Below are 25,224 nucleotides of genomic sequence, written 5' to 3' on the forward strand. Positions count from 1 at the left end.
CCTCTCCACATCACCTGGTAGGAGCGTCCTGCCAGGTAGGATGCAATCCAAGAGTGTGCAGAGCCTGAGACGCCCAGCCCTGAGAGGGTGCAGAGGAGGATCTGATGGTTCACTGTGTCGAAGGCAGTGGATAGATCTAGAAGGATGAGAACAGCGGAGAGAGAGTCAGCATTGGCAATTCGGAGATCCTCCTTGACACAGAGAAGAGCAGTCTCGGTTGAGTGACCTGTTTTGAAGCCTTACTGGTTAGGGTCAAGAAGATAGTTCTGAGAGAGATAACAAGAAAGTTGATCAGAGACAGCATGGTCAAGTGTTTTGGAAAGAAAAGAAAGAAGGGATACAGGTCTATAGTTTTTGACGGCAGATCAGTCGAGTGTTGGTTTCTTGAGGAGAGGACTTGGGACATTTTGAAGTCAGAGGGGATGCAGCCAGTGGTCAGGGATGAGTTGATGAGGGAAGTGAGGAATGGGAGAAGGTCTCCAGAGATGGTCTGGAGAAGGGAGGAGGGGATGGGGTAGAGCGGGCAGGTTGTCGGGCAGCCAGACCTCACTAGTTGCAGGATGTCATCTGGTGAGAGAGGGGAGAAAGAGATCAAGGCGTAGGGTAGTTCTGTGTGAGTGAGACCAGTGGACTCAATAGGCTGAGTGAATGGTTTTCAAAGTGGTTGACAAAGTCGTCCGCAGAGAGGGAGAAGGGAGGGGGAGGGGGTGGAGGAAGCTGTCATCAAGGCAAAGGGTGGCTATTTGAAGAATCTCAAATATAAAATATATTTTGATTTGTTTAACACTTTTGGTTACTAGATTATTCCATATGTGTTATTTCATAGTTTTGATGTCTTCACTATTATTCTACAATGTAGAAAATAGTACAAATAAAGAAAAACCCTTGAATGAGTAGGTGTTCTAAAACTTTTCATCCGTAGTATACATATACTGTAGCTTAAAATCATTGCATTGTTTGCAAGGAGAGCTTTAGTTGCGAGCAGGCATTTCATTGTATTGTGCAGCTTACACTATGCTGTATCATAAATAACTTTGATTTGATTATCTTGAACACATGGTTACAATATAGGCCTACCCTATCACAGAATAAAATAAAACAGAGGTGAACTATCAATTCATATAATTGATTTACATAGATTAAACATGATATCAAATCAATTGGCCAAGTACACTCTTAGAAAAAAAGGTGCTATCCAGAACCTAAAATGTTTTTTTAGCTGTCCCCATAGCAGAACCCTTTGAAGAGCCCTGTTAGGTTCCATGTAAAACCGTTTCCACAGAGGGTTCTACATGGAATACAAAAGAGTTCTACCTGGAACCAAAAAGGGTTCGACCTGGTCCCAAAAAGGGTTCTCTTATGAGGACAACCGAAGAACCCTTTTGGAACCCTTTTTTCTAAGAGTGCATCTCAACCAATAGCCAATATCGGCTAAATATCCCAAGCAGAGCTACAGCAACTTCCAGAGAGGGTCAGGCTCTTTGGGCTTTGAGGTGACCACTCTGGTTTGGGTATCCACTGCGCAGTGCAAGCGGGGGTCCATGGAGTTTTATGAACATCAAGGCAGACACACAGTGAATTTGGATCCTTAAGCTCGTTGGTGTGATGATAAGGTTCATGTGGCTCAACAGCAGATTTTTTAAATCAAAGTTCTGATTGGCCAAAGTGGTCAAGCCTCCGACGGGCCTTCACAGTGCACACACGTAGCCTATAGTTCTTCATCATTCTCACCACCACCAGAGAGAAGACAGGGATGAAACCACCATTTACCTAGGCCTACCTCTAGGCTGCTATACAGATTTATTTGGTTTGTCATTCTAATGTTTTTCATGGAACTTTAGTGGTATTTAAATAGTATTTATCAGAATTAATTTTCCAGAAATAGTTTTACTAGCTTCATGTATCCTCAAATTGAAAAAAGGTCAGGGGGCGCCACTCCCCTGCGCTCCGGCAGCACTACAACCCTGGTTTGCACCTGGTGCAACCCTGGTTTGCACCTGGTCTTTCACTCCCTAATTTTCTTTCCTCTTTTTGTCCCCGCAGCTTTTGAGTAAGAAGATAATGGAGGTGGATTTGGGTTCTCTCAGCCCATCCCCAGACTTTCCTGTGGACAAAGTGGAGAAACTCAGGCATACACTCCCAGAGGTAGCCCCTCACAACAACCCCAGTGCCTTTCTGCTGGCCTTTCAAACACTGGGACAGTACTGTGGATGTGAACGATTTTAGACTAGCGGTTTTAAGTGTTTTTCTAGTGTGCTGGCAGGTGTTATGACAAGAATGTGACTATACAAATATTATACAAGATTAGAAACAGCATTATGTTTTGATACAAGTAGATATAATTTGTGAACTAGGCTTGGGGTAAATTCAAATTGAATCAGTCAATTCAGGAAGTAAACTGAAATCTATATCATTTTAAATTGACTGACTTCAATTCAGATTGAGACCAACTCTAACCCCAACCCTGGTTTGCACGTGCGTGTGTGTGCAGGTTTGGCAGGCGCTTGCCAGAGCGGAAAGGACATGCAGTGATCTACAGAGGGCAGCGTCCATGTTAGAGGGCCGTTTGGCCGAGCTGAGCCACTGGGGGACCGAAGCCCTGGAGGTTTACCAGCACCTGAAAGAGAGGAAACCTGGAAGAGAGGCCAAAGTGAGCACCCACAATCTCCTCACTACTATTATCTTTAGCATACACTACTCTGTGCCGATACACTTCTTGCTTTTACATGTCGCTGCTTGTGTGGACATGTATAACTATTTACAGTATCAATGTCCTTTTGCAGTATTCTAGTACTGGCAGATCATGTATTCTAGTAGTGGCAGATCGTATAGGCTACAGGTATTGACTTTAGCCCTACCAGCAAACCAAAAACATTCCTAGGACATTAGCTATCATTGCCATTACGTTCTAATAAGACTTTGATCTAACATTTGTGATGGAACATTTTATGTTTGTGCTTTTCTAATAACCAATTTCTGTGTTCATGCAAGTGACTGACTGAACGAATCCTCACTATCAGTATCTGCAATTTGGCAGTAAGCTCAGAACCTTGTTTTGAGAATGATATCTCAGTTTCAAGGTCTCAGCTTGGAGAGAAGAAGCCTTGTGAGGTATTGGTCTGTGACATGCATGAACCAGTATTGGTCGGTCACATGAATGAGCTGTAATGCGTGATTTGAAGGAGTCAAGCGCAGGAGGGTAAATCACAGTATATAGAGTTTATTCCGTAATACAGCATTAACCAGTCCAGTGTGCAAAACAGGCACACTAGAACAAACAGGCACACAGGGAAAATACCCCGGCAATACAAAATACACTGAGCTCAACCTGAACTACTATCTTCTCACAATAAACAATCACCCACAAGGACAAGGGGGTAGAGGGAACACTTATACACGTACTAATGAGGGGATATGAACCAGGTGTGTGTAATAGACAACACAAAACAAATGGAATGATGAGATATGGAGCAGCAGTGGCTAGAAGGCCGGTGATCGGCTAGAAGGCCGGTCGTGACAGTACCCCCCCCCCCCCCCCCCCCCGATGCGTAGTTCCAGCAGCGCGCCGACACCGGCCTCGGGGACGGCCAGGAGGATGCTGAGCAGGGCGAGCCAGATGGCGACAGTGGAAATCCCGCAACAGGGAGGGATCGAGGATATCACTCACCGGGACCCAGCACCGTTCCTCCGGACCGTACCCCTCCCACTCCACGAGGTACTGAAGGCCCCCACCCGACGCCTCGAATCCAGGATGGAATAGACGGAGTACGCCGGGGCCCCCTCAATGTCCAGAGGAAGCAGAGGGACTTCCCGCACCTCAGACTCCTGGAGCGGACCAGCCACCACCAGCCTGAGGAGAGACACATGAAATGAGGGGTTAATACGATAATCATGGGGGAGTAATAACCTATAGGTAACCTCGTTGATTCTCCTCAGGACTTTGAACGGCCCCACAAACCGCAGGCTCAGCTTACGGCAGGGCAGGCGGAGGGGCAGATTCTTGGTCGAGAGCCAGACCTGATCACCCGGTACGAAGACAGGGGCCTCACTGCGGTAGCGGTCAGTGTCCGCCTTCTGATGATGCACGGCACGTTGGAGGTGGACGTGAGCAGCACCCCACGTCTCCTCCGCGCGCAGAAACCAGTCATCCACTGCAGGAGCCTCGGTCTGGCTCTGGTGCCACAGTGCCAGAACCGGTTGGTAACCTAAAACACATTGGAATGGCGTTAGGTTAGTGGAGGAGTGACGGAGAGAGTTCTGGGCATATTTGGCCCATGGCAAGAACACCGACCACTCCCCCGGTCGGTCCTGGCAGTAGGACCGCAGGAACCTACCCACATCCTGATATACCCGTTCCACCTGCCCATTAGACTCGGGGTGGAAACCAGAGGTCAGGCTGACTGAGACCCCCAGACGTTCCATGAACGCCTTCCAGACCTTGGATGTGAACTGGGGACACTATATCCTCTGGTACCCCGTAGTGCCGGAAGACGTGTGTAAACAGGGCCTCCGCAGTTTGCAGGGCCGTGGGGAGACCGGGCAGAGGAAGGAGGCGGTAGGCCTTGGAAAAGCGGTCCCCAACGACCAGGATGGTGGTGTTACCTTGAGAGAGGGGAAGATCGGTAAGGAAATCAACACTCAGGTGAGACCATGGTCATTGTGGAACTGGTAAAGGCTGTAACTTTCCAGCTGGGAGGTGCCTAGGTGCCTAGGTGCCTTACTCTGGGCGCACACCGAGCAGGAGGAGACATACACGCGCACTGTACGACCGATACCTGGGTGACCAGAGGAGGGTGACGTGTGTGCCCAGTAGATCAGACGGTCACGGAAAAGAGCATGCACATACTGCAGCCCAGCTGGACACTGAGTTGGAGATGGCTCTGTTCATAACGCCTGCTCTATATCTGCGTCCATCACCCATACTACCGTCGCCACAATGCAGGAGGCCGGGAGTATGGGGGTGTTGTCTTTGGGCCTCTCCTCTGTGTCATACAGCCTTGACAATGCGTCTACCTTCACATTCTTCGTACCCCGAATGTATGATAGTGTGAAATCAAACCGGGTGAAGAATAGGGCCCACCTGGCCTGGCAAGGATTCAGCCTCCTCGCTGCCCGGATGTACTCCAGGTTACGGTGGTCCGTCCAGATGAGGAAAGGGTGTTTCGCCCCTTCAAGCCAATGCCTCCATATGGTCAGGGCTCGGACAACAGCCAACAGCTCCCGATCACCAATGTCGTAGTTCTGCTCCACCGGGCTGAGCTTCTTGGAGAAGAAGGCACAGGTGCGGAGCTTGGGTTGCGTGCCCGAGCGTTGAGATAGGACAGCGCCTATCCCTACTTTGGACGCATCCACCTCCACTACGAACAGTAGTGATGGATTGGAGTGGGCCAGTACCGGGGCTGAGGTGAACAGACCCCTCAGGTTACTGAAGGCCCTGTCAGTCTCAGCAGACCAGCGTAGCCGGGACGGCCCACCCTTCAACAGAGATGTAATGGGAGCTCCGACCTTGCCAAAGCCCCGGATAAACCTCAGATAGTAGTTGGCAAAGCCAATAAAGCGCTGTACCTCCTTAACCGTGGTTGGAGTAGGCCAATTACGCATGGCTGAAATGCGATCTCCCTCCATCTCCACGCCTGAGGTGGTAATGCGGTATCCGAGGAAGGAGACGGACTGCTGGAAAATTATACACTTTTCTGCCTTGACATACAGTGAGGGAAAAAAGTATTTGATCCCCTGCTTATTTTGTACGTTTGCCCACTGACAAAGAGATGATCAGTCTATACTTTTAATGGTAGGTTTATTTGAACAGTGAGAGAAAGCAGGAGACTCAATAATAGAAAAAGTGACCTGCTCGCGATGAGTGTTGTGGGTAATCATAGTGACTGGTGTTGTAACTTCCCTAACAAACCCGGACCCTAATGGTCGACTGTCAAGTGCTCTGATGGGGAGTGGAATGGATAGGGGAACCAAGGAAATGCCTAGACTGTGTGAGAATGACCTGTCCATAAAGTTCCCAGCTGCGCCTGAATCGACTAGCGCCTTACACCTCGTCCCCTGCCTCAGGTGGACCAGCCGCTCGACCTCCTCTCGACCCTCGGGCGTGTGATCGAAGACAGCCCGAAAGAGGCGAGTGAAATCCCCGTAGTTGTCCAACGCGGCTCCTCCTTCATTCCAGACCGCGTTGGCCCACTCTAGGGCTTTCCCCGAGAGGTAGGAGACGAGGGCGGACACCATCTCCCGCTCCGATGGGGTCGGGCTGATGCTGGAAAAGTAGAGCTCCAGTTGGAGGAGGAATCCCTGGCAAAGAGCAGCTGTGCCATCAAAATCCCGTGGTCGGGATAAGTGGATCCCTCTGGGTGCTGGGGTGTGGGTGGTCGGGATATGTGGATCTCTCTGGGTGCTGGGGTGTGGGTGGCTGGATCCGGTTGCCCAGCTGGTCTCGACAGATCGGGTTCTCTCATCTCCAGGCGTTGGATGACCTGGAGAACCCGATCCATCGCTTCTCCCAAGCTGGCTAGCATTGTTGAATGCTCCTGGACCCGTGCCACGACTCCAGGCATGCGCTCCTCTCCCGCTGACTCCATAGCGGGTGGGTGATTCTGTGATTCGTGATTTGAAGGAGTCAGGTGCAGGAGGGTAAATCACAGTATATAGAGTTTATTCCGTAATACAGCGTTACCCAATCCAGTGCGCAAAACAGGCACACTGGAACAAACAGGCACACGGGGAAAATACCCCGGCAATACAAAATACACTGAGCTCAACCAAGCTACTATCTCCTCACAATACACAATCACCCACAATGACAAGGGGGCAGAGGGAACACTTATACACGTACTAATGAGGGGATATGAACCTGGTGTGTGTAATAGACAAGACAAAACAAATGGAATGATGAGATATGGAGGGGCAGTGGCTAGAAGGCCGGTGACGATGAACGCCGAAGCCTGCCCGAACAAGGAGAGGAGGCAGCTTCGGAGGAAGTCATGACATGAGCCAAACATTGATAATAAATTAATTATGAATAATGAATAAGCTAAATCATGCAAATATTACTTGTCTGTGTAACTATATAAGAGAACTAACGGGACTGCCCCATTTGAGCTCCTGACAGACGTTCACTATGGTGCATCAAGTTTGTTTGAACCTCTCCAGTTAACTGTTAATAAACAATGATTCATTTAAGATTAACTTCAGGTGTCCCTGGTGGTAATTTCGACGACGTGTAGAATTTCCACGACAATTTGGCATCAGTTAACTGTTAATAAACAATGATTCATTTAAGATTGACTTCAGGTGTCCGTGGTGGTAATTTCCACGACATGTGTAGAATTTCAACGACACATTACTTCATAACATTCCAAAAACGTTGTTTGTTTCTCGTGTTCCGCACAGGCACTGATCTCTCGTGGCCTGCAGCTTGAGGGCCAGGTGGTGACAGAGGGGCAGGACCTGCAAGTCCTGGTGGAGAAAGCACAGACAAACTCCCCTATTCAACACCTCAATGCAGCTGCTTTGGAGGACAGAGTCACAGAAGCGGTTGCTCAGGCTCAGGTACTTACAGTAATGGACAACGGATTCACACCGCAGCTATGATTATCTGACATTTCAGGCTAGCTGGGTAGGAAACGGAAGTGCTCCATTTCAGTCTTTGGAAAACAGTGTGGGTCGTCATGTTCGACCATTAAACTAACAGATTATTAATAAATCCAGTTGCTGGCAGTTACATTTGCAAAGACCCAACCCTTAGTTTATGAACATGTTAAGACCTCGCTGTAGGCGGATATAGAAGTTGAGGAGTGCTCTTTGAAGTTTGTCTGTCTCAGTTTCAGAGGTGTTTGCTAAATGTGTGTATGTTTGGTTTGTGTGTCTTTCCTTTTACAGGAAATTGTGGAGATGCTTAGCTCCCTGGGGTCAAGGCGAGCTCGGGCTCCGGCGGGGGACGAGCCACCACCCAAGGTGGTAGTCCGTTGGTACTCACTGCCAGAGACCCAGAGGGGTTCAGTTGCAGCGGCCACAGCCAAGAGCAAGGGTGACCTGCCATCCCACGCCAAGCCTGCAACTCAGACACCCCCACATGGGCGGCACACAGAACCCCATAGCCCACTGCAAGGGGACAGTCTACCCCAGGCCATGAGCCAGCAGACAGCCACCACCAAGGCCCTACCAGAAAGTCAACCTCACACCCAGACCCCAACACAGCCTCAGCCGGTAGGCCTCACTCAATCTCAGGTTCAGACTCAAAACAAACCTCAAACGCAGCAAACTCAAACTCCCATTGAACCTCGAGTTCAGCTTCTGGCCCAAGTTCAAACATATGCCAAACCCAGTGAAATTCAACCTTTGAACCAAAGTCACGAAGAGCGAGAGCAGCAGCCTGTGGGTCAAGCTTTGTCCCATGTTCCCACAGTGCCCCAAACCCAGTCTGAAGCAACTCAAAAACAGACCCACACCCCCAAATTCAGAGTTAAAGGCCAATTGAAGACCCAGAACCCTCCTCAACAGGGTAGCGACCAAGCCTCTCCATGCCTACCGTTCATGGTCAGTAGCGAGATCTACTCGAAAGCCAAGGCGATGGCTAGGAGCAGGCTGGAGAAGGCCAAGTTTCGCCTGAAAGAGAACATCCAGGAAGCCATCGTACTCTTCAGTGACCGAGAGATGTCTGACTGGCAAGCTAAGAGAAAAGAGGTAGAAATCAAATAGTATTTCATCTAACGTTTTAGTTTTTTTTTCTTGTCAAACGTTGCCATTTGCATCTCCATGATTATCATGTGTATAACTTTTTAATGTCTGAATAAAGTGTCTCTTTATTTAATCTCTGTAATATTTTGTGCAATATAGTAAACGTTTTCCTTTGTCAGAAGTTGTCATTTGTAATCCCAGAGTATGGCAAAGGCGCAACACCTAAAACATGTATGGAATTCACTGTCTTTTTGGAGTGTTGGTCAATGGTCAGTATGTGGTCATGTTGTCCATGGTGTGGGGGTTATGATTTTTGTCTGCATGATCTCTCATCCTCCAGAGGGTCCTGGGTGCGTTGAGGCCCGCCGTCCTGGAGGAGTTCCTGGGGGCCGCTGAGGGTTTGGGGGCCCTCTGCTCTGGGGCCCAGCTCCAAGCCGTGAAGCTACTGTCTCTTTCAGTCAGGAAACAGTGGGAGGTAGGAATGGGAAAAGGAGCTGGTTCAAAGAAGACATTACATTTACATAAAATATTTCAGTCATTTAGAAGACGGCCTTATCCAGAGAGACTTACAAGAACGGCCACTATAGAAAATGTTTGTTCACTGTTTGCTGCCTCTGATAAATAAATTGTAATTATTTTTAAAGGAGTGGGGCAGTCCCACTCCTTACGTATTTTATTATTTATTGGATATGACAGAAAGAGGTAGAGAGGAAAAATAAGAGAGTTGTGGCTGAAAGAGCAATTGGCTGGATTCAAACCCATGCTGGTAGCGGTACATGTATTCTAGAGGCAGCAGCCTAGAACGCTAGACCACCCCAGGCCCAGGCCACAATAAATAACCTTTTAATAAAGCATAATGGTTAGGGTTGGCAGCAAGCTGATGATTGAACTCATACCTAACAGGGCTTTGAGCTCCATTGGGCAATGTATAGGTTATGGGCAGATCAGTGGATACATTTTTAGTCAACCTATCAAAATCCAATTGCAGGGAGATAATCAAGTCAAATGTATGCTGTTCATATTAGGATAGCACACATCAGCTGTAGTTGTGCCAGTCACAAGGAGTCCTAATATGGACACCGTACCAATGCATTGCATGAGCTACTTATCATTCTGTGCTCATTTAATTTGATTTAATGCCTAGGCTTACTAACAGTGGTTTTGTGTCTTGTGACGCCCAGGCTGTGCATTCAGAGATGGCTGCCTTTTTGCCACTCTTGTGGTCTGAGATCAGCCGGGTGCGGTCCCTTAACCCCACTGTTATGAGATGTGACATAAGCACTACTAACACTGAGCAAGATGCCACTGACCCTGAACCTGTGTACAGACAACAGGTACTGCAACATCTTTTGAATCAATATTTCACAGCATTGTTGCACGGTAACATGATAGGATGAAATTAGGCCTAGTTTCCATTAGTGGTGGCTGGTGGAATAAATGCAATGATATCAATGATCACATGGTTTCAATGTGTTTGATACCACTCTGTTCACTACATTCAAGCCATTATTATGAGCTGTCCTCCCCTCACCAGCCACCCCTCACCGGCCACCTTTGAAGCAGAAGGGTTGGGAGGAGATCTACCTGTTTTTTTACAGGTTGACCCTGATTGTACATCAGTCTCATTTAGTCTAACGGGGTTCTCATTCTCCAAACTACTGTACTTCACTGTACTTCACTGTACTTCACTGTACTCCAAACGTGGCTCTGGAGCTTGGTCTACATCAGGGATGGACAACTTTGATGGGGGTGGGGGCCACCAAAAAATATGAACTCATCATGAGGGGCCGCAGTTGCTCGTGGGTCTGCGTACCCACATGTGCATACCCGTGTACCTGTAGGATTCATTCTATTCTATTTCTATTGTTCTAGACATGTCTACCCACAGAGGGCGGTGCGTCCCTGAGAGGTGCAGAGCGCGTGGAGGCCCTCAGGGACCTGTGTGAGACCCTGGCCCCGGAAAGCGCAACCAGCAGAGCTGCAGTCCAGCGAAGGGAGTCAGGGGGAGGGCAGGGGAGCATGCTGCCGCAACTGCAGCACGATGCCACAATGCCCCCGCAGGACAGGTGAAACATAGCGCTACAGTTACAAAGTACAGTTTTCAATGGTGCTCTACAGAAACAGACAGGCCATTGGGAAGTTTGGGCAAATGCCAAATGGGCTGGTCCATCTTTAGCCCAGTGGTCTGGTATAAATGTAGGGCTTTGTGCAAAATGATCATTGTTTGGCTAGTAATTTGGACCTCAAGGGAAAAAATGGGCTGGTGTACTAGCCCGGGCCAATTTCTGGTCTGCCCCTGGCAATCTATGCAACAATTCTACTTGCAAATAACCCGTAATATCTTTAATATCTTAGTAGTGATAAAATAATTAAATTCATTTAGATCATTGTTTGAAGCTATAAAGTTAAACTATTGATGGGCTAGTTAACCATTAGCTACTTGTTTTGTCTGTAAAACCTCAAACTGTTAATTATATGTATTTATATTTCCTGAGGCCAGGCAATTTGATTAGCTAAGTGATGGTCCTGGGTTTACCCCCTGTTGTTGTTCTTGTGTCACTTTAGCAGGGGGCGTGAGCCTGGAGATCACACCCTGCTGAGCGAGACTGGCCAGCAGGCTGGCCCACAAAAGCAAAGCCAGGAACTCCCACAAAAGCAAGCTGGACACCATTCTCAGGCTCTGCAAGACCAGAACCAAACCCAACTGAGAAAGAACCGCCCACCGCAAGACAAGGGCCTCCCACTGCAGGCCCCGGAAAAACCACTCCCAGTCCAAGACCGCCCATTGCATGTCCAGGGCCGCCTACTTCAAGTCCAGGGGGGTCATTTAATGCATGTCCAGAAAAGTCACCAACAAGGCCCAAATCACACTCAGGTACTGGAAGTGGTAGGATGGTAGGATGCTAGTCTCGGGTATCCTGAATCTGGTGTTTCGCTCTTAATAATAGTTGGAAAAGTGTCTTCTCAATGAAGGGTGTGGATAGCTATATATAAATTATATATATAAACTCAGCAAAAAAAGAAATGTCCCTTTTTCAGGACCATGTCTTTCAAAGATAAAAAATAAAATAACTTCACAGATCCCATGCTTGTTCAATATATACAGTTGAAGTCGGAGGTTTACATAAACTTAGGTTGGAGTCAATAAAACTAGTTTTTCAACCACTCCACACATTTCTTGTTAACAAACTATAGTTTTGGCAAGTCGGTTAGGACATCTACTTTGTGCATGACACAAGTAATTTTTCCAAGAATTGTTTACAGACAGATTATTTCACTTATAATTCACTGTATCACAATTCCAGTGGGTCAGAAGTTTACATACACTAAGTTCACTGTGCCTTTAAACAGCTTGGAAAATTCCAGAAAATGATGTCATGGCGTTAGAAGCTTCTGATAAGCTAATTGAAATAATTTGAGTCAATTGGAGGTGTACCTGTGGATGTATCTCAAGGCCTACCATCAAACTCAGTGCTTCTTTGCTTGACATCATGGGAAAATCAAAAGAAATCAGCCAAGACCTCAGAATTTTTTTTTTGAACTCCACAAGTCTGCTTCATCCTTGGGAGCAATTTCCAAATGCCTGAAGGTACCACGTTCATCTGTACAAACAATAGAAGGCAAATATAAACACCATGGGACCGCGCAGCTGTCATACCGCTCAGGAAGGAGATGCGTTCTGTCTCCTAGGTGAAGATGCTGGAGGAAACAGGTACAAAATTATCAATAGCCGCAGTAAAACGAGTCCTATATCGACATAACCTGAAAGGCCGCTCAGCAAGGAAGAAGCCACTGCTCCAAAACCGCCATAAAAAAGCCAGACTACGGTTTGCAACTGCACATGGGGACAAAGATCATACTTTTTGGAGAAATGTCCTCTGGTCTGATTAAACAAAAATAGAACTGTTTGGCCATAAAGACCATTGTTATGTTTGGAGGAAAAAAGGGATTGCTTGTAAGCCGAAGAACACGATCCCAACCGTGAAGCACGGGGGTGGCAGCATCATGCTGTGGGGGTGCTTTGCTGCAGGAGGGACTGGTGCACTTCACAAAATAGATGGCATCATGACAAAGGAAAATTATGTGGATATATTGAAGCAACATCTCAAGACATCAGTCAGGAAATTAAAGCTTGATCGCAAATGGGTCTTCCAAATGGACAATGACCCCAAGCATACTTCCAAAGTTGTGGCAAAATGACTTAAGGACAACAAAGTCAAGGTATTGGAGTGGCCATCACAAAGCCCTGACCTCAATCCTATGGAAAATATGTGGGCAGAACTGAAAAAGCATGTGCGAGCAAGGAGGCCTACAAACCTGACTCAGTTACACCAGCTCTGTCAGGAGGAATGGGCCAAAATTCACCCAACTGATTGTGGGAAGCGTGTGGATGGCTACCTGAAACGTTTGACCCAAGTTAAACAATTTAAAGGCAATGCTACCAAATACTAATTGAGTTTATGTTAACTTCTGACCCACTGGGAATGTGATGAAAGAAATAAAAGCTGAAATAAATCATTCTCTCTACTATTATTCTGACATTTCACATTCTTAAAATAAAGTGTTGATCCTAACTGACCTAAAACAGGGCATTTTTACTAGGATTAAATGTCAGGAATTGTGAAAAACTGAGTTTAAATGTATTTGGCTAAGGTGTATGTAAACTTCCGACTTCAACTGTATATATATCTAGCCTTCTCAGATGGCTCTGGTTACATTTTAATGGCAGTTGACATTTCAAGAATTAGGCCTACTAGCTAGCTAGCTGGCCATTGTGCAGAGCCATGGTGTAGTGGTAACAGTCCCTGGCACGTGTCACCTTTACAACTCCCCACCGGAGACTGGGGTTTAGCACCTGCATTCCCCCTTCCCATTGTTTCACCTCATCTCAATTACTTACAGTCTGAATAAAGTGTTAAAACACCTTAAAAGTGTTAAAACACCTTCCTAAGAACCTCATACCTAGAGGCAGAGTCTTGGTTGGCTGCTCCTGGCACCTCTTCAGACAGTGACAGCTGTAGGAGTTAATCCCCAGTAATTGGATAAGGTCGTGCTTGAGGGTGTAGGGTGAAGTTGCCCCTAGACGCTGATCCTGGGTCAGTATTGCATTTTCCGCCCTAATGGTTAAGAAAAGGATTAAGGGAGGGGAAGCTGATCCTATATCTGTACCTAGGGAGAAACTTCATCCTAGAGTGTGCTAGAGCCACTGTCCGTCTTTACTGCCTCCCCTGACCCCGCTGTTACCATACGCCTGCTCTCCTGTCTCCTAGGTGATCGTCAGGGGCGACAGTGTGGAGACCGAGCAGCAGGCACCTGAAAGGACAGTCATCCCGGCCGCCGCCACCACCCCCCCACAGGAAGAGGGGTCGTTGATGCAGGAAGTGGTGGAGAGGTAAGGGTGCCATCTCTACAATTTGTTGGCTAGTGTGAACAAATGTTTTTTTTAAAGACAGTCTAGACGCATGCTGATAACTCTCTTCCATTAAAGCCTCTTTTCAATTTGTTCAAGGCGAGCTCAAATCTTTGCATTAGCCTACACAGTTTGTAAGCCTGGATAGGATGATCTGAAAAGAAAAACGGTTGGATCATGGGTTGATGCTGAGTTATGGATACATAAAACAGATTGGAATGACTGTAAAATGTTTAGTTAAATATACACTTTCATATATAGATATAGAATGCTATAAGAAAGCTATAAACTGTTTATAGACACTGTGCTAACCACTGCAATAACAAGTTGCCATGGCCAATCGACCACAATACCAAACCGTTTCAACCAACGCTCCATTTGAAAACTTGTCGCACTTGTTGATAGTTTTGATAGTTTTGTTTAATGCAGGAGAAAGTTGCTAATGTGAGTGATGCTTTATTCTCACCTCCAGTTTTCATGTTCAGTGGTTGTTTTGAAAGATGCTCATAGATCAAATGTGTTGTTATTAAATGACTGCACTGAATCAATTGAACAACTTTTTATATTTGATATATTTTTGCTGGTTCTTTTTACGTGTATAATTCCTGTCTTAAATTTCTTTGCACTGTGGAAACAAATGTCATGTTTGTTTCAAAAATGTAACTAATAAAAAAGTTGAACCTTGACTATTCAGGTACAGAGCTTCCCATTCAGCCTTCCATTCCCAGCTCCAGAGAAACAGACAGAGTCTGGAGAGAGAGTTTCAGCCCGAGCCAGTCACCACCTCTGCCCTGCACAGCCACCTCAAGGAGCTACAGGTCAGTCTCAGCCATAGAATGGTTTATTCACACGTATATAAATACACGCGCCACAATTATGCACTTTGGCAGTTTACTATGCAGGAACATTGAATAGCTTTGCAGCTTACACAAGATTTAAAAAATACATTAAATAGACATAGAACTACTAGAAGGGACAAAGCCCAGGCTCATACCAATTGGACTAGAACACTCATGGGTGACACAGATAATTTATATGGTCTCAGCTGCCTTCCCGCCACAGTTGTGTTCAGTAGGACACACTGTTTAAAACAAAAATTGCAGCGGAATTGGAAAATGTGAATATCTTATTGCACACGTTCAAGTAGTACCTCCCCATTTCAGTCAGTTAAAAAATGTGTGTGTGTTTTAAAAATGTGCGTGTGTGCGTTTCAAAAATGTGTGTGTGTATGTGTGTGTGTGTGTCGGCAGGCTCTTAAGCAGGAGACTGAGGTGCTCTGGTTTGAGTTTGAGCTGCAGTCCTCCCAGGTGTCCCAGCAGCAGAGTGCAGAGGGAGGTGGACTGGAGGGGGACAGTGAAGGGTCCGAGCTCGTTCAGCAGTGGAGAGGCCAGCAGATCTGCCTGCAGACAAGGTCCAGTTTCACTTTCAAGTTCATTTTATTTATTTGAAAAAGTACATTTGGGGGAGACGTATGATAAAAGATATTAACGAGACTAGCGAAGTCTTCACCCCCCTATACAGGAACTCTCAGCCAAAGCATGGGCAAAATGTCCCCTTCCCTTCCGAATTTCAAAAGATGCGAACACACATAGGGACCAATTGTGTTGAATTTCCTTTAGTGCAAATTACCCATTATTACCACATCATTTCCTATTAAATACTTGGTAGTTACTCCTGCATTTGTGTGTGTGTGTGCGTGCATGTGTTTGTGTATGCATACATGTATGTGTGCGTGTGTGAAATGAAATGGCTTGTGTTTCTCTCTCAGAATGGCTTCTCTGGACACCACTGTGGAGCTGATGGAATCAGCAGACTCTCAGATATCACTGATCTCAGACCAGCTCGACCGCATCACCAGGCAGCCCATAGCCATCTCAGCCTATGCCCTGACTGATCCCTGGACTGTGGCGGACTTTAAGGTATACTGTACCCGTCAGTGTCCACACATCACTTGACTTGACACACAGCAGTTGATGAGTTGTATGTATTTTGTTCAACACACACACACACTAAGCTCATGAGCTGTTAATAAGTGATATTCTTCAAGAATCAATGGGTAATTTAATCAAGATCAAAGACTGGGCCTTTAAGTGTCTACTGTCTTCTTATCCCCCAGGAAATGGACCAGCGGCTCCATGCAGAGCTGATGTGCGTGTCAGGGCAGACCTCCGAGGGGGAGGCCCTAGACCCCTCTATGCCCCCGCCCCTCTGCCACGCCCTCCTGGGCTGCAGCCACCGCCTCCACCAACTCAGACAGACACTGAAGAGGGTAAGCTCGGCCGCCGGGGCCCTCGATCGCTTTCTAGCCAAGATACGAGAGGCCAACGCTGGGATACAGGCTGCGCTTGTTCCCTTGGACCACTGGCAAAATGGAGATGGTACGACCCGGGCCCGAGGCAGGCATTCCGGGCTGCTGTCTATCCGGCAGAGTGTGAGGAAGGCTGGGGAAGAAGCCGGGAGCGTGGATGGTCTACTGGAGGTGGCCGGAATGGCGTTGACGATGGAAGGAGCTGCTGCGACTTGTCGTGACACAGTGGCAGCATTGTCACAGCGACTGGATGAGGCAGACCTCGAGTTGGCCAGAAGAGGAATTGGGAGCGGACAGAAGCAGGAGGAGGAGGAGGAGCTAAGCCTTAAAGGGGAGGGGCCTGACATGCAGAAGGCCCAAAGAAGGAGGGAAGAGGAAGAATCATCAGGCCATAGGAGGAAGGGCCAGGTGGAAGGGAAAGAGGGGGAGGAGAAGAGGAGTCCAGGCCAGAGGAGGATGGCCCTACTGGCGGTCCTGAGGGAGATTCAGAGGGCAGTGGAGCAGCAGGGACTGAAGGAGCCGACACTCACTGCAGTGCAGCACAGGTGTGTGACAAACATGCTCACACACACACACACACACACACACACATACACACCCTCTCTGTAGCACTTGTGGATGAGCAAACACGCTCTTTCTCCCTGTCTTCCTCCTCCTCCTCCTCAGGATGCGTGCATTGGCAGACCTGGAGGGGCGTCTGGCTGCGCTGCGCTCTGAGCTGCAGAGTCTAGAGACTGCAGACTGCTTGGCTGCGCAGACGAACCCCAGCCCCAAAAGCGGCAGAGCCACACAGGAGCTGGAGACATTGTGGGAGGAGACCCATAGAGCCATTACAGAGAGGTAAGACAGGAAGAAGAGAGGAGAGTTGAAATAAAGGAGTGGAGGAGTGAAAAGATAGGAGGGAGGTGTCCAACAGAACCATTACTGAGGGGTAAGAGAGGAAGAGGAGAGGTGAAGGAGAGGTGGAGTGACAGGGTCATTGCGGAGGAGGATACTGCCCCAAAAAAGAGGTGACACCATAGAGGGGAAAAAGAAGAAAGAAGGTACAGGAACAGCGGGAAGGGCTTAAGGCCCAAAGAAGGAGGGGAGAGGAGGAGGAGCAGACCAACAGAGGCATTACTGAGGTAAGAAAAGAGGAGTAGAGGAGAGATGAGGGAGAGGAGCAAAAAATAAGAGACAAATGGAGAAGAGAGGAGGGAAAAGACAGAGTGAGGTTAAAATGGAGGTCAAGTGCTCTATGTGTGTGACCACGCTGTGGATGTGACCGAGTGTGTGATTGTGCTGAGTCGATATCAGTTAACAGTTGAATTTGAACATGTATGAATCTCTACGTGTGACTGCTGTGTGTGTGTGACCGCGCTGTGTGTGATCATCCTTTGTATTACTATGTTATGTGTGTGATCATTCTTTTTGTGACAGTGCTGCGTGTGACACTGCTGTGTGTGACTGTGCTGTTTGTGATCACTCCTTGTGTGTGCATTGCACAGGCTGGGTCATTGTGGAGGTCTAACAGAATTACTGAAGAGGTCCCAAATGGTACGCGGTCGTCTAAGCAGCACCTTACAGAGGGCCGAGCGCACCATCAGTGAACAGGCCTCGTACATGGGCAAAGACAACCTACAGAGGCTCCTTATTAAGGTAAAGAGCTAGAACTTATAGTAATGACAACAATAACAATAACAGCAACAACAACAACAACAGCCACAACCACAAGAACAATGCAACAGATAACACAACCACAACCATAATGATCTCTTTTTTTCCCACCACACGATGGCAGCATAAGATCATAACATTTTCCCTCAAATGTGCTTTCATACGTACAGAATACTGTATCTCTTCACCTGGTAATGTTTTTTTGTGTATTTATTTTTCATACTTGTATTTTTTTGTGTGCCTTTGTTTGTATTTATATGTGTTTGTGTGTGCATGTGCGTGTATATTTACCAGGTCCACAGCACCAAGGCAGAGTTGAGTGGTCTCGGGGAGGAAGTGGAGGAGATGCGCGGCATCTGCAAGCAGCTGCAGTCTCAGCTGCGCCAGATCCCTGACTGCCCTGACACTCCGTTTGAGAGCGAGGCTGACACCCTGATGGACAACTGGCTAGATGTGAGTTCTCACCCCCCTGCCAGAGACCAATACAAGTACAAGTAGTTACACCACAGGGGGCCCTATAATGCCTCAGCAGAAAGACATGTTTTCAATTTGTGTCAAATTTTTCACAGGACTTTGGCTCTCCTATTTTGTCACTTTAGGGTAGTGTAATAACAGTTTTTACCCAAATGCACTAGTACTGTGTCTCCCGAGTGGCGCAGTGGTCTAAGGCACTGCATTGCAGTGCTAGCTGTGCCACTAGAGATCCTGGTTCGAATCCTGGTTCGAATCCAGGCTCTGTTGTAGCCGGCCGCGACCAGGAGACCCATGGGGCAGCGCGCAATTGGCCCAGGGTAGGGGAGGGAATGGCCGGCAGGGATGTAGCTCAGTTGGTAGAGCATGGCGTTTGCAACGCCAGGGTTGTGGGTTCGATTCCCACGGGGGGGACAGTGTGAAAAACAAAAAAATAATGTATGCACTCACTAACTGTAAGTTGCTCTGGATAAGGGCGTCTGCTAAATGACTAAAATGTGAAATGTACTAACCCTTTGGGTCAAAATGTTTGCTCTGGTCAACCGAACGCAAGCCAAGTCTCATAGGTACTCAGATAAATGTGTACCCTGAATGGATTATTGCCTAGAACGTCAAGCCTGAGAGCTGTGATATTCCCAGGTGACAGAGAGGACGGACACTCACCTGGACAACCTGCGCATGGGGCTGGACCTGTGGGATGGGCTGCTGCAGCTGGGCGGGGAGGTGGAGAGCTGGACCGGCCACAAAATGGCCTGCTTGGTGCAGTCACACCCCTTCCACAGCGAGCAAGAGGTCACAGCCATGCAGGTAACTCAAGTCCTTTCACTCTGAAAGGGGAATCGTGATGGTCTGTCTGCCTGTTGATTCCAGTTAAAGATTCCAAGAGTGCTATGTATTTCCTAATCTCAATGATGACTTTTTTCTCTCCAGTTTTTTAATTGGGATTTCAACTAATTCCCTGAATATATTGAAATTGAAATGGATTGGTCCCCAACCTTGATCATGGACCCATGTTGTGTTCTTACTGTAGGACGAGATCCAGGTCCAGGAGGAGAGTATGGGGCGCTTTCACAGGAGGGCCTCTGAGATCCAGGTCTTGTTGCAGAGCAAGGAGCCCCCACTGGAGCTGCAGGTGAGTGGGCCTGAGAGGTAGGCCTGCTGGGAGTGGGACTTGAGTGGATCTGAAAATATGGAGTGATATGAGTTATATTAAATTCAATGTCTGCATACAAATGCTAAATTCTTTCTCTTGGCACTAACTCCATATTGGATAAACAGGTTTGTGTGGGCCAGGGTAGGTCTGGGTGATCCTAGGGGCCTGCAAAGGCCTACATGGGCCTGGATGGGTCTGGGATAGCCTGTGTGAGTCTGAGACAGCCTGTGTGAGTGGTATAGCCTGGGAGTGTTTATAGCCTCTGTTGTTCTGGGATAGCCTGAATGGGCCTGAGATAGCCTGTGTGGGTCTGAGATTGCCTGAGTTGGTCTGAATAAGTCTATATGGCACTGGGTTGGCCTGCACAGGTCTTTGCGTTTCTCCAAAATGTATCCTTGTTCAATACTTCAATGAAATTCTTTATCAATACTTTAGAATGAGTGCTCGTTTACAAAGTAGAAAGTAATTATCTCTCAGAGACACAATTTAGAGAACAATTTAATGAAATGTATTTTGTTAAATTTTCCAAATGATGCTCAGCAGTGACCGACTCTTCCACTTCCTCTTCCTCACCCAGGTGATCGAGACCCAGATGAGGAAGAAGATGGAGCAGGTGAAGGAGCTCTTCTCCGACCTCGGGGACGTCTACAGGCACCTGGTGGTGGCCAAGGGACAAGTGGCAGCCAAGATGGCAGAGTGTCACTCCTCTCTTCAGGGCATCCAGGACTCACTGGACACGCTCAGTGCTGCCGATGGCCCAAAGCTCCTCACACAGATTCAGGTGAGGGTCAATATTTTCCCATATGGTATCTCTTATGTTTGACCCATATCCCCATTTCAGAGGGTACCCTTAGTTTCTTTGGTTCAGGTGAGGCATGATTAAGAACTATGCTCCTGAGCATCATTGATTGATTGAGTCACTGATTGATTGAATATAATGAAACAAAAATTGATTATAATGATCAGTAGATTCCCTTGAACCTATCATATGTTCTTATTAGTGTCTAAAATAATCCTAAATGGATGCAAAATTTGTTCCCAGTGTTAAAAAACATTGCTTTCCATAACATTATTCTCCTCCTGCCACTAGCCTTGGTACTCATTGCTCAAAAACCTGCTTTCATGTGCAGGAGCTGTCTGCACAGCTTCAGACATGGGGAAAGCAGGCGGAGGGCCTCCTGGAGGAGCTGCACCTCATGACCTCTGTGGCCAGCCCACAGAGCTTGCAGAGCCTAGCTGCAGATGGTGTCCGGCTGCATGAGCTCGTCTGCGCAGCCCGTCAGCGCCTCAGTGAAATGAGGGTGCAGGCCCAGAGGGATATCAAGGCCCTGCACAGGTACTGGCTGTCACAAGCATACCTATTGATAGTTACAAGTATATCTATTCAGATATTAGTCCATCTTGGGTGTATAATGTGTGGCATACTATCAGATTCCATGTTCCCCCACATGTACTCCAAAATCCATCATCTGTGATTTTTAGTGTGGTTTTGGTTGCACTTTATTTTATGGTATGCAAATAACATTAGTTATGATTTACTTGCAGTAGTGTTTTTACTAACGTGTGTGTGTCTGTGTGGTAGTCTGCAGGAGGAGTGTGCCCATCTGCAAGAGTGGTTGCAAGCTGCAGTGCTGAAGGTGGAGAAAGGGGAGGAGCTTAGCCGCTTGCAGGAGGATGTAGTCGAACACAGGTCACATAATCTAAAATTGCATTAACTACAATGATGACATTTGCAAAAATGATTATGATGGACATAAAGGTCATGGTGATGGTAGTGATGGTTTTAACTCATCTGTCTCTCCTCCCCCAAATGTAGTAAGCACACAGAGGCCCTCAGTAGACGCATAACATCCTTGCATGGGAGCACCCTAAAGCATTCCCCCCTACTAAAAGAGAGTGAGAAACTTCTAGAGCGCTACCACAGCCTCCGCACCCATCTGCTTTCCTCCAAGGAGAACCAGAGCTCTCTGACCAGCCACACCCAGGCCTTCCAGACTCTGGCCCAGGACACCCAAGCCTGGGTTAGAGTCTTGCAACAGCAGGCTGACTCTCTGGCCACTGGAGCCCCATGCACACACAGCCAGGCTGAGCAGAGACTACAGGCTGCACAGGTAAGAACCTGTCTACGGGCTTACTCCAAACTCCGCCTGGGGGATATTTGGTGGTGGTGCAGATATCCTCTAATAGCACATAAAACAATACATTTACCAAGAGCCAATCACAAAAAAAGGAAATTACCTGAAATTAAAGTCACAGATTTTACCTTTAAACATGAAACCTTTGTCTCTTGCTACCTCTGTTGTGTCTGGCAGAGCGTGTTGAGTGCCAAGGCAGAGGGAGAGTCTCGTATGGAGGAGCTGAAGGAAGCAGGCCAAAGGCTGGCCCACAGGCCGGGCCTGGGTGAGAGTCTGAAACTGGACGTCATGCAGACCGTCAGTTACACAGAGGTGCAGTGGGGAGCCATACTGCAGTCTGCAGACCAACACCACAGGTGGGTGAACGAATGAGACTCGAGACACTAATCAATTTCTATGATTTTTGAGGTTTCTGTCAGAAAGGCATGACCTCTGTGTAATTAGTTGATAGTAGGAAAGTATCGATGGAATGATTGTGAATAGTTAAAGGTGTACTCCTCAGTCTCTGTTTCCACCAACAGTGTAAACTGTAAACTGAGGGTGGGTCTTGGCAAATGTAACTAACTACCTCTGAGTTATTTAAAGTTGACTTGTACATGCAGTTTTCTTCTCTCACTCTCACTCTCTCTTACTCTATTAAGCACAAACACACTCCAGATCCATGCCACAAATTGTCATATTGTCTTCCACAATAGCACTGTAAAATGACTACAATATAGGCTCAATTATGATGCTGAATTTGTTTATTGTTCAAGAATAGTGAGTAAAAGCAAGAATAGAAGATAAGATGGGGGGTGGGTTGAGGAGGATGCTATGCATCAGTCATTGTCCTCCGGGGCGGTTGTCCTGTTTGACTTTCTCTTCTTCTGTTCTGTCGGTCTCTGACTCTGCTGGGGGGTTCAGTGTTGCCCTCATCGTCATTCCACTTCTGTTCCTTGTGAGTGAGGGACCCTGTTGGCCCAGGGCATGGCTTGAAGAGCTCATCCTAGCACTACCCTCAAGAGTAGGACTTAGTCTGCCAGGGGTTGGAAGGAAATCTAGCAAATAAGAAGGTACACCCTCACCTGAATATAGAATCATTAGAGAGGGGTTGTCAAGCCTTTGGCTCTTAGAACTCCGGCTACAGCAGTTCTCATCCTCTTCACCATAATCGCTTTGGCGTCTTGACACAATGCTACAAGGCTTAGGTGTCTGAGAGTGGGAAAAAATCGTACTGGTGCGGCGGGCCACAGTGCTCCTTCTGAGAGACATTTCTATCTCGTCACCGATCTCCTCACGGCTTGATTTTCTGGAACGCTTTCTACCTTGAGCAACCTTAGGCTTGTGCTCATAAGAGGAATGGGTGGTTGACTTGACAAACTTGCCGTGAATTTTGACATTTCCGAAAGAAACTTGCTTTGACTTACTTGTTTTTGCATGTTGAAGACCTGGTGCCTGGTGCCTGGTTGATCCTGCATTCCCAGATGTGCCAGCCAATGGACTTGCTAGTTGGGGGCTTTGGGTTCTGCCATTACAGCAGAAGCCCTCTTCCTTGTCCTTGTTATCAGACTCATCATCTGCATCTTCAGCTTCTAACTCTAAAATCTCAGGCAGGTTTCTACTTCCTCCAGATGTGTCAGGTATGTCTGAAGGGTTGACATTATTTAGAATACTGTCTCTATCCTCATTCTCATGGTCCTCAATGGGTCTTGGTCTAGTGTATGGGTATGGGGTCAATCTCTTGACCCTTTGCATTGGCTCATGACTCTGTAAGGAGATATGGGAATCTTCTTCTGCCACCTCAGGTTGTTCACTTGCCATAAACTCTGGACTCCATGAGGTGCCATAAGATTCTGCCTCATCAAAATCATCATCCTGCGGAGGGCTGGATGGCATGGGTCTTAAATTGTTATATGATTGTACATCACAAAAGAACATAGGTGGTGGAGGAGAGGACGAAAAGTCAAAAGAAGGGGGTGGGGCGTGGAGGGGTTGCTCTGAGACAGTGTTGTCACTCATTTGTTGGAACTCAAGAGAGAACCCTATTCCTTTCATGGGCTCATTGGCTGGATCAATTCCTTGAATGCTGTCACATGATAAATCATTTCCCTGCAGGGATTCAGAAGTGGGTTCAGTAGAGTGCTCAGGGAACACCTCCAACACTTGCCCAGACATTGGAGATGGCTTGGTCTGTAGCGAGGATTCCGGAGATGGCTCTGCTTGACACTTTAAACTATGGTACATTTCAGTTATTTTCTGTAGCTCAAGACCTATCTCAATCTGTTGCTGGGTTTCAAAAAGCTCAGTATCTTGCTTAGAATCAGAAGTCACTTCAAACCTTTTCATGCACACAGAAGACCTCCCAGTCTTTTGCCTGAGTGTGGATAGCAGCTTAAACTCTCCCAGAGTCAGTTGTTGTGGCTCGGTGGACACATCAAGCTTTTCTAGGAAGTTCCATGTTTGAGGCTCAATAGAAATCTCAGTCCTGTGCCTGGACTCAAGAGATTGCTCAATAATTTCCTCATGCTCAGTCTCTTGCCTGGGTTTAGGGGACAACTTGGTCCCTTGGTGGGGTTGAGAAGACACCTCAATCTGCTTTTGGGGCTCAGCAGAGCCCTTAAACACTTGGCCAGAGGGATCAATTCCTTGCATGCACTTTTGAGATCGCTCAACCCTTTTCCTTGGTGGCAGAGGTATCTTGAACACTCCTTGAGACTCTTTGGCTGGCTCAAGCCGTTCCTGGGACTCATTGAAAACCTGAAACACTTGCCAAGAGTCAGGTGTCAATTCATATCCTTGCTTGTGCTTAGAAGACAGCTCCGTGTCTTGCTTGAGTTCAGGAGGCAGCTTAAACTTTTCCTCAGTCTCTGTGGAGGATTTAGTCATTTGTTGACATTCATTGGACATTTCAAATATTTGGCAGCAGATAGGAGAACGCTCAATCCATTCATGTGGCTCAGTGGAGCTCTCAGTCCCTTGGTTGAGTCTAGTAGACACTTGAATTTGTTGTTTGGGTTCAGTGGACATATTCCATATTTGCCCAGAGTTTGCAAAGGAATCAATTCTTTGCATGGACTCATGAGACAGCTCACTCCCTTGAATGTACCCTGGAAACCTCCTAACCCATCGTTTTGGTGGCAGAGGAACCTTGAACACCCCATGAGACTCAGTGGTTGATTCAGTCTGTTTCATGGGTTCATTGGACACCTCAAATACCTGCAAGGAGTCAGGGGTCAATTCTACTTCTTGCTTGAGCTTAGGACACGTTTCATTAATTTGCTTTAGTTCAGGAAGCAGCGTAGACTCTTCCTCTGTGGACAGTTTGGTTTGTTGGGATTCGTCTGACATTGCATTTATTTGCCAGGAATTTGGAGATTGTTCCATCCATTCTTGAGATTCAATAGAAAGCTTAGTCCCAAAAGATGTCTCA

The 25,224-nt window shown here is 47.3% G+C and overlaps 1 protein-coding gene across 1 annotated transcript in view; it reads left to right on the top strand.

Annotated features, from left to right (window-relative positions):
- The window catches only part of syne2a (spectrin repeat containing, nuclear envelope 2a), a 242,120-nt gene that overhangs the window by 59,107 nt on the left and 157,789 nt on the right, over positions 1-25,224 (top strand). Inside the window, exons 20-41 of the mRNA XM_084151514.1 lie at positions 2,044-2,145; positions 2,492-2,650; positions 7,396-7,554; positions 7,885-8,688; positions 9,023-9,157; positions 10,555-10,748; positions 11,248-11,557; positions 13,953-14,074; positions 14,787-14,910; positions 15,343-15,503; positions 15,861-16,011; positions 16,209-16,945; positions 17,067-17,240; positions 17,888-18,038; positions 18,351-18,509; positions 19,167-19,334; positions 19,558-19,659; positions 20,258-20,461; positions 20,811-21,016; positions 21,263-21,370; positions 21,497-21,791; positions 21,993-22,171. Coding sequence (XP_084007640.1) covers positions 2,044-2,145; positions 2,492-2,650; positions 7,396-7,554; positions 7,885-8,688; positions 9,023-9,157; positions 10,555-10,748; positions 11,248-11,557; positions 13,953-14,074; positions 14,787-14,910; positions 15,343-15,503; positions 15,861-16,011; positions 16,209-16,945; positions 17,067-17,240; positions 17,888-18,038; positions 18,351-18,509; positions 19,167-19,334; positions 19,558-19,659; positions 20,258-20,461; positions 20,811-21,016; positions 21,263-21,370; positions 21,497-21,791; positions 21,993-22,171 — 4,904 coding nt within the window. The remainder of the gene's footprint in view (positions 1-2,043; positions 2,146-2,491; positions 2,651-7,395; positions 7,555-7,884; positions 8,689-9,022; positions 9,158-10,554; positions 10,749-11,247; positions 11,558-13,952; positions 14,075-14,786; positions 14,911-15,342; positions 15,504-15,860; positions 16,012-16,208; positions 16,946-17,066; positions 17,241-17,887; positions 18,039-18,350; positions 18,510-19,166; positions 19,335-19,557; positions 19,660-20,257; positions 20,462-20,810; positions 21,017-21,262; positions 21,371-21,496; positions 21,792-21,992; positions 22,172-25,224) is intronic.

The sequence above is a fragment of the Coregonus lavaretus genome, assembly GCF_964263955.1.
Source record: "Coregonus lavaretus genome assembly, chromosome: 33".
Classification (NCBI taxonomy): domain Eukaryota; kingdom Metazoa; phylum Chordata; class Actinopteri; order Salmoniformes; family Salmonidae; genus Coregonus; species Coregonus lavaretus.